Here is a 10182-nt window from a genome sequence, read left to right as displayed (position 1 = left end):
TTCAAATGTATTATGAAATAATATAGAAATAATATTTAGCAGGTTATTTAGTGTCTCGTGGTTATATAATTAGTCTAAAAATAAATTACAAACAATTACAATATATATTTATCTTAATAATTGATACATTAATAACGAGAGAAAATATTTCATTTAATATGAATAAACTTGAATGTAGTTGAAAGTTATTTATTATTTAACTCGTTGATGTTTCTAACCGAATTGGATCTAGTTTTTTCTTTAAAGAGGTTAAAATTAAAAATTTCAAATACTTTTTTATTTAATCGAGAAAACAAACAACAAATTAAAGGAAAATGGGGATTTTTATGTTAACCCGAATTTTTACTAAATTGATTTCTTTATTTTTTTATAATTCAAACACGAATAACACAAAAACTTTTTTTTTATCACCAATTTTACATAAGACCACACTCACTATTATTATTCTTTAATTCGAATTTGTTAAAAGGATAGCCTTAACAACTAACGGTTAATATAATTATGTTTAAATAGTATCCTAATAATTGATAAATTTTTTTTATCATAATTAAAAAAATTATATATTTTGATGTAATATTTTTTGTGCAGCGAAAACAATTTAAAGTACCACATTACGTTTATTTTTATATTTTAGGCTAATAATACCTAAGCATAAATTATGTTAGGTAACCATGATTTTAATTTTAATCCTTCCCCATCTTTTCCAAAAGTAATAATTCAATTTACTTCCAAAAACCACAGTTGAAAGGTGATCATAGATAAGAAAACGCATATAATTATGCAAAACCTTTACATTTATTAGGTACTTATTTAATAATTTTAAATATTATAGGATCTATCATTGAGCAATAACAAACATATAATAAAATATTATTATATAATATATATCATATATTGTTTTAGTTAAAATAATAATTTAGTTACATAATGGGAACTTATATAAAGTAAATACATTTAATAAGATTAAATTCCAAACAATTATATAATTTTATATTACTTATTAACACATAGGTAGGAAATTTTAAACGTAACATATCATATATTATCAGTATTATAAATTTATTGATAAGGTTTATCATTTATACAATAATTAGTATGTTATTGGCTAGAGGTTAATCAAACAAAAATAAACTTAATCGATTGTTTTAAATTAAATGAACTATTTTAGATCAACAAGTAATAAATCGATTATAATAAGTAATAATTTATAGTTTTTACAAAATCTATAAGAAAAGTGTAATTAACCGCCATTTTCATCATAAACTATTTATATTTTTAGCAAAAAATATATTTAAAATGCTTATTGTATAGGTTGATCAATTTAACGTAAGAAACTAATAATTTCAAAAATTATTAAAATTTTTAAATATATTTTTATTTAATTTTTTTAAAGGTTAAAAAAGAAAATGTCTAAAAATCAGTAAAAATAATTAAATTTATTTTTTATTTTTCAAGTTTTTTTTACTATTTTAAAAGAATATACATGCATCTTGAATTTTATATTCCGAAGCAGAATATTACTTTGCGTATTTCAATAATTAGCTTATTAAATATAACTTATAAGTCTAAGTGCTATAACTATTTTAAGTCTAAAAAAGTGAAATAGTGGACCAATATTTTGTGAGTTACCTCTGGATCATTCTTTTACTCCATTCATTAAAACTTTAAATACATATAACTCATAAACTACTCGTCTAAAATCTAATTTTTGAAAACAAAGTTATAAAATATTTATTATTGTTATAACAAATAAAAATAAAAAAAATATATTTTTTTTAGAATTTTTTTGTTTTTTACGTCTTAAAACTATGATAAAAATTTTAAAAAATTTTGAAATAATAAGTGTCTTGTGTTATGTAGATATACCATTACATTACCGGGTTAATTACTTAACTAGATACTGATGAATCCTTTTAAAATAGTTTTTAGATTCTAAAAGGAATGAGGAAAATAGAAAAAAGTAAAAGTCACATAAACAATTTATTGATTACTTATTCATTGCTATCGTATTACAAAGTAGTCATATGACATTATAGTAATTAATATAGTACAAAGCATTAAAGTTCTCCGTTTATTTTCTCTATTCGCTAATTAAAAATTGTATATTGTGAACATGTGGACAAAGATTTAGGCCCGTAGGGTGTCCAGACTAGAACGTGTCCTAAAAATGTTAACAATTAACATGATTTCTATATTTATGAAAAACACAATTTGTTATTATAAATTCGTATTGCATTGTTGTTTGCCATATTACCTTTATGCGGTATCTTTCATTTTCGTTGTACGTACTCATTTATTTAACAGTGAGAGTAGAGTGTTTAAAATATGTATTTATAGCCTTATTATTAGTTAACTATTATTAGTAAAACATTGATTTCAATGCAATTGCATATTCTTTACCTTTTCATATTTTTGGATTTTTGTCAGTAATCTTTAAGAACCACAATAGTTTGAAACTGATTTATTAATTTGCATATTTACAAAATTCAAAATGTATTGTATATTGAAGCGAAAATTTAAAAAAAAATACATGAGTTAATGTCGAGTAGAAAAAATCAAAAATACATTTTGTAGGCATTAAATAGTAATATAAATATGATAAATATACACATCCTGTATATTGTATGCTGTTGTATACAAAATTAGGCTGTTTTAAAAAAAACATTCAAACAATTTTATTATCTATGTTTTTTATTAAATTCGATCGAGTACGAACAATTTGTATATACTTTTATGTTTAATTATTTAAATTTTTTTGTAACATTGTAATAAATGTATCGAAACAATTAATTTGAATAAATAAATAAAAAAAAAATTTGAAAATATTTTAGCAAGGCTGGGCATTAACGAGTTAAAATTAAAGTTAATTTAAATTTTAAATTTTAACTTAATTACCTAGTTACTTTTGGATTTTTATGTTATATCAAGTAACAATAATAATATAGACATGAAATATATAGAATATATATGGTATCTTATTGTTATTGAAGATTGACGATGCGTGACGCCGTCATTTCGGAAAAATTTTTAGAAAAGAGTATTATCAACAAAACTTAAATTATCTAAAAATTAAAACACAAAATATCACCTTAAATATAAATTTACTGAGTAAAATTATTAAATTAATTCTATACGATTTATATTTTACACTTAATCTATTAGTCACCAAACAATAATTTTAATAATGGTTTTAAATCACCTATCACTTACAAAAAAAAAAAAAATGGCTTTAAAATTTATCTTCGCTTATTAATGATTATACTTTACTATAGTGTTGCGTAAATATTAATTTCTCTAATATCACCTGTCATAATATAGTCTATAATTATATATCATTTATAGTTTAAAATTTTCTAACACAATTTTTTTTAAATCGGAACAAAAAAAAACAAACTGTTTTTTGAATTACGAATTCTGAGAGTTATAACACATTCTATCGAATATATGCTATTGTGTTACAATTATTTGTTTGTTTGTTAGTAGATAAAAAATTATGTACGTTGCATAATGGAAATTATTTTTCATATATCTATGTAAAATAAGTTAAAATCAAAGTTTATCTACAGGTGCATTTTGTCATTATATAGAAATAATTAAGTTCACCTTTGCTCTTTAATTTTGTATCCGTATTGATAATATACTTAATTTAAGCATTTAACAGTAAAATAGTATACGTTTACTTTAATAAACATCTATCTTATAATTTTTTTATCAATAATTTTATGTGAAAAAATGTTCCCCTCCATTTAAAAATTTATGGAATCTGGTAAGCATTTACATTTAAAACAATTTAAATTATAAAATTAATTTCATATAATCATTTATCACTGAAAGACTATAATATAATATAAAATAAATTATTATAGTTATTGATTTCTTACTAGATTATTGTGTTTTGTTATTTTGTTATTTTAAATTGCTTCTGTTTTTTTTTTACACTAATTAAAAATATAAATATTTAAAATATAAGGTGAGTACATTTTTGAACTAATAAAATTAAAACTAAAATTAACTAATAATACATCATATATTTTTGTATTATTTATTGTTATTGTTTATGCATAATCATAAAATGAAACTACTTTTGTATATTGTTTTTGATTATTTGTCATACGTCATACTTCATGAATATTTTATTCTATAAAAATCATATAATATCACTATGTTCGTGTCATAAAATAAATAAATTAAACTTTTAATTTAAAATTTAAAAATAAATACTGTTTTTAATTATTTAAAATTAACTGACCCAATAAATGTATAGTCCAAATTTTAATAAATTAATTAAATATCAATAAAAGTTATTTTAAATTTCTAAACATATAAACAGTAAAAAAGGGGAAAAACGTATTTCTGTGTGATTATTGTATCCGTTAACAATATTGTGGCCTTAGATATTCAATTTGAAGAGTACCTAGTACATTCAGATTATATAAAATTTTACGTGTGGAAAGAAATTCATTTTTAATTTAGCATTTTTATGAACGATGATTTAAGAAATATTTATATTTTTATAGGCATTATTTATGTTTTGGATTTTGAGTGGAGCAATGAATATATGCATTTTATCATGATGTATTTTTTTTTGTGCATGAATACACAATAAGTTATCGATTAAATGCTTTGATTTCAAAAATGGAAATGTTTTTAGACATCTAATTGTAAATAGTTTGTACAATAGAGAGGTTAAACTGAAAAATTCCCAGTACTTATTTTTATAACTGGAAAAAACGAACAAAAAATTAAGAAAAAAAGGAATTCTTAGACAAATCTTATTTTTAACAAAAGTGATTAGAATTTGAAATTTTCACCATATGTTTTTTATAAATTTTTATTAAAAATTATTTGTTGTATAGAAATGTTTAAAAATGTAATATAAGATCCCACAAAATATATTGTTAGGTATATGGTTATAAAAGTATTAAAATTTTATTGGCATAATTTTATTTTATATGAGAATTTGAAATTAGAATTTTATCCAAATTTTTTTAATTTTGTATCTAAGTTTTGAAAATTTAATACAAGATTCCTTATATTATGTAGTTCATATTGGAACAAATAAATCTAAAAAAATATATAAAGACAATTATTTTGTATACACATTTTAATAAGATCTAATTTATTAAAAAAAATAATTATAATATGTTATAGTTATATTTAGAATAATATGTTAATTATTTTGTTATAATTTAAAAACATTACTCGCAAAAAATTATACCTTTATCGAGTTGTATGTTTTTATATTATTATGAATTTTACTATATGAGATAACATTTTTGATTTATTTTAAAATATTGCCTTTTTATAATTACTATGAATCTATTTTTACTGTTTTACAGTATTTACATAAATATATTATTACATTTTGAGTTATATAAGTTAATATAATATGGTATAAATGTACATTATTATAATAATTAAGAATTAATAATAAAATATATTTAATATTTTAGGACAAAATCATATCAATTTACTATAATTATACCAAAAGTCAAATAAATAACTTTAAAAGTTATATAAAGTGAACATATCACTTGATGATAGACGAACTCTGCTGAGAATTATTTTTCTTATTCAATAATATATCATTGAATTCAAATTTAACAGGCTTATAATATTGACCAATTTAACACCTAATGTATAGCAAAACGGTGCGATTTACCTACTTTTTTAAAATTTTATTTATATATAATCTATTTTTTTTGTTTTACTTGTGTATAAAGTAAAAGTTATCAATTTTAAAATAAACTTAGTCATACTGTGACTTATAATATTACATTATTCCCTATAATTGTATCAAATTCACAAGTATATCATTAAATTTGAACATTAAAATAAAATAAGTAATATCTAATACAATATATTTAGAGTTAAATAATTCATAAGCTGATACAATTTCTTAATTAAACATTATACAACTTAATACATTTTTAGATTATAAGTATTATAACCGATATTTTGCTTGATGTTTTAATTACATTATTGCAACATTTTAAATGCAGATTTATTTTTGTATGGTTAGGCGTAATAATTATATACAACGTATGACATATGTATATGTTTCATTTATAAATGCACGTATGATTGTGTACTTAATAATTTTTAGAAATATATATTTTCTTTCCTATTACTAAATATTAAAGTCTATAAAACTACTTGATATCAAATATGAATTAAAAATGATAAATCTAGAATTCGATGAATCACATAACAGATACAGTTTGAGAATTTTGGAATTGTACTAAAATTATAAAAATATCGAAAACATTTTTTAGTCTTAATAAAGAACTAAAATAAAATCCAAAATATTTTGAAAATGATATCGATTGTAAAATGCTAAAATAAATGTTTTATTGAATATGATGAGTAAAAAATTTATTTTTTATAAATTCCAATAATTATCACTGTCAAGTTTGCCCACCACAGCAGTTTACTGGTGAATAACTTACTTAAAATGTTGTTAAGATTTTTAAATGAAAATCATTATAATAAATTCCCTTTTATAATAAATATATAATAAATAACCAATAAAAGAACTAAATTACTAGAGTTAACGGATCGCTCATTAGTTATATTAAAATGTATCTTTTGTCATTTAGTTAATAGCATAATTTTAATTTTTCGGAATTAATATTAACAGTTTTTTTTTTTATTGTTTCAGTTTTTGGCTTCTGTAATACGTCTAAATGTTAACATACATAGATTTCCACTTATTATACACACTTCCGGTTATTGGCATATTGTCGTTAATCGCACGACCATTTCTTAACCGTTCGGAAATTTTTAAAATTGCATTTTTAAGTACTATAGCTTTTGTGTATACAACACCATGGGACAACTATATCATCTACAAAGAAGGCTGGTCATATGCACCAGAAAAAATCTTAGGCTCTATTGGATATGTACCTATTGAAGAGTACATGTTTTTTGTTATACAAACCGTTTTGACATCACTGTGGGCTTTGCTCTGTGTCCGATGGTCAACTCCGTGCTTAAATTTCAACTATAACAAACACAGCTACCAATTGATTCGGTGGATACCGATCGCGTTTTTAGCCATAGCCACGGTCGTAGGTTATATAATTGCTATTCCCGGACAGTCAACCTTTTACTTGGGATGTGTACTATGGTGGGTATCTCCGGTGGTTATATTCATGTGGTATGGAGCCGGAAATTTTTTCATAAAAAAAATAATACCGTGTACTTTTGCGATCGTGGTTCCTACGTTGTACCTGTGTTGGGTAGATCAAATAGCCCTTAAGGAAAACATTTGGCATATAAACGAAAAGACAATGTTAAATATATTCGTTGCCGAAGACTTGCCATTTGAAGAAGCATTTTTTTTCTTAATATCAAATGTTATCGTTGTCTTGGCAGGTTGTTGTTTCGATAAAGCTCGCGGTATGATAGAGACGTACACATTGGAATATCCACAACGATTTAATATTAATTGGGCGTTTATTCAGCAACTGTTCTGGGCATTCGTGACATCAGAATATAATATGCCACAAATCGTGACGGGAGATATAAAAGAGAGCATTGACATTATTACAGTTGCTTCAAAGTCATTCACTACTGCCAGTTTTCTTTTTCAAGCCGGTAAGAATTTGTGGATTTCAAATTTTTGTAGAAGTATAGGTTTAAGCCTTCTAAATACATATGTGAAATAGGGACGTAAAGGACCGATGGTCACCACATCACGGTTAACTGTTTTATTTAGTGAACCATAAAATTAAAACTGATTTATAGAATACAATTATTTTTAAAGTCTTTAATATAAATATCTTTATATCTAATATACAGAGTGTTTAATTAGTTTTGGAATCGATCATTAGACTAATTGGGATTTTCAAACTTATTAAATAATTAGTATAGATATATTATTAAAAAAATATTTTTAATAAAAAAAAATATCATGAAATTCCTATAAGTAATACTATAAATTAGTGTAATTTAACTTAAAAAAAAAATGATTTAACTCTTAAAATTCATTGTTTATGAAGAACATTTTATTATGTTTTCAATTTTAAAACTTAATGCTATAACAATTTTTTTCAAAAAATGTTATAAATTTTATATAATTAAATATTTTACATGTTTTTGTGGCTTTGACGAATTTCTCAAAATTGTAAATTTAAACGCTCATAAGATATACTGTAGATTTATGTTCAACTTTGTTTTAAACTCTATCATAAAAAAATCTTAAGAAATCTTGTATTAAGTTTTCAAACTTTTTAACCAAGAGAAAAATTATTTATGTATATTTATAGAAAAAAACTAAAGGCAATTTAAATGTTGCCAGTTTTATTTTTCAATCCGGTAAGAGTTTGTAAGGATAATAATACTGAATAATGTGGTAGGAGGAATGAATCCCCTAAAATATATTTTTAAAACAAGGACATAGAAGGGTCATCTTATATGCTATTGTACAGTGACCTATAAAATATAATTTATTAAATTATTCATAAGTTTATTATTTTTTGTACTTACAAGATATTTAAATGACTTGTAAATCGTCTACAATATATGGATTAATATAAAGTTATTTTAAATTATAGATATTCGATTACAATTTGATACAATTTAGTGTATGCAAAATACAAATTGAATTAAATCGATTAAACAATTTCAATTTTAATAGACGAGAAATTTTAATGTTAAATTGAATAATTATAATCGCATAATCATATTTAAATTAAGATTTATTAAATTATTTACTCGTTTATTTGTTTTTATAAATTTTCTTATATATATTTATTAATACGATTGTGTTTTAAAATATGTAATGTTGTTTCTAATAAAAAATGTTTTTTATTTAGGAATTCGATTGGATTTAATAATTTTGTACTCATTTTGTCGTGTAACGGATGATATGATTGATAACGAGTTGGATGTCGAAAAGAAAAAGCGAAAATTTGAATTAACCAACAATTTTATCAACGAATTATTTCATGATAGAAAGTCAGATTATGATGTCGGAACAAAACCACAAAAATTGAATATCGATTGGACGAAATATGAATCCGGACTGACTGACGTGGAGATGTCGTGTTTTCGCGCATTATCGAGAATCGCATTTTATTTGCCCCGTAAGCCTTTTGAAGAGTTACTCGCAGGTTACAAATGGGATATTGAGGGTAGGTTAATCAGAAATGAAGACGATTTATTATTATACTCCACGTATGTGGCTGGAAGCGTCGGTGCGTTATGTGTATATGTGATGATGTACAGGTGTGATAACGATAAATTTGAACTTGTCGAAAACTACGATTATGTCATAAAAAAAGCATATCAAATGGGACAAGTAAGCATAACATTTTTGTGAAAGGTTGATATACATATTAACTGTATAAACTTTTTAAGGCTTTACAACTTGTGAACATTGCTCGTGATATCGTCACTGACAGCGAAACATTGGGTCGGTGCTATATACCCACCGAATATATGGACGACGAAGACGAAGAAGTAAAAATATTATGCCAGGAAAAGAAACCAAGGTCTCTAGGTGATAAGAAGTTAAAAAAATACTCTACGAGGATGATCCATCTTGCCAACAAGCAACAGTTAGAATCGGTGGACGCTATCAAGTGTTTGCCACGAGAAACAAGAGGTTCGGTTCTTGCAACCACTGATATTTATCGAGGGCTTGTTTCTGCTATTCAGTCTAGTCCAACTTATCCTGCTAGAGCTTCATTGTCAAAATGGAATAAAATCGTAATAGGATTATATTCTTTATATATTAAAAGCATCCAGTATGTTGTATAATTTTTATTGAACAGTGGTAGATTTCGAAGATGTATGTAGTGAAAGGGTATATTATGAATTTTGGCACTTTCCTGAAGTTTCAACATCATCTTTGTTCGATGTTGAGCTATGAAAAAAATTGGCCTGTAAAAATGATATTTGATTGGTCCTGAATATAAAAAGGTTTTTTTTAGGTGGGGGAGGTATACAATATAAATTTATATATGCTTACTTAAATATTTCCTCTTAAATTAGTTATCATTAAACGAACTAACTCATAATTCTGACCTTAATTAAAACAGAATATAATATTAAATTTAAGACAAATTCACATAGTTCTTTTTACACTTATAAATTACTTATTTTTAACAATGTCAAATGTCTACGGCATAAATATAAGTTAGGTTTTTATAATAATTCTATGATATTAGTTATTAC

At 23.3% G+C, this 10182-nt stretch overlaps 1 protein-coding gene across 2 annotated transcripts; it reads left to right on the top strand.

The window, feature by feature from the left end:
• The first annotated feature begins 3909 nt into the window (after positions 1-3909).
• On the top strand, positions 3910-10125 carry LOC113548061 (bifunctional lycopene cyclase/phytoene synthase-like). Of its 2 annotated transcripts, XM_026948718.1 has the most exons (4): positions 3910-3970; positions 6662-7599; positions 8820-9304; positions 9364-9765. In XM_026948718.1, the coding sequence occupies exons 2-4, from the start codon at positions 6687-6689 to the stop codon at positions 9763-9765; spliced, it is 1800 nt and encodes a 599-aa protein (XP_026804519.1). In that variant the 5' UTR covers positions 3910-3970; positions 6662-6686. The 2 variants fall into 2 exon arrangements, with proteins under 2 accessions (XP_026804519.1, XP_026804520.1); XM_026948719.1 differs by lacking the exon at positions 3910-3970 and having other exon boundaries at positions 6687-7599; positions 9364-10125.
• The last annotated feature ends 57 nt before the right edge of the window (positions 10126-10182 follow it).

The sequence above is a fragment of the Rhopalosiphum maidis genome, chromosome 1 (assembly GCF_003676215.2).
Source record: "Rhopalosiphum maidis isolate BTI-1 chromosome 1, ASM367621v3, whole genome shotgun sequence".
Lineage (NCBI taxonomy): Eukaryota > Metazoa > Arthropoda > Insecta > Hemiptera > Aphididae > Rhopalosiphum > Rhopalosiphum maidis.
This window is presented reverse-complemented; position numbering and strand designations above follow the sequence as displayed.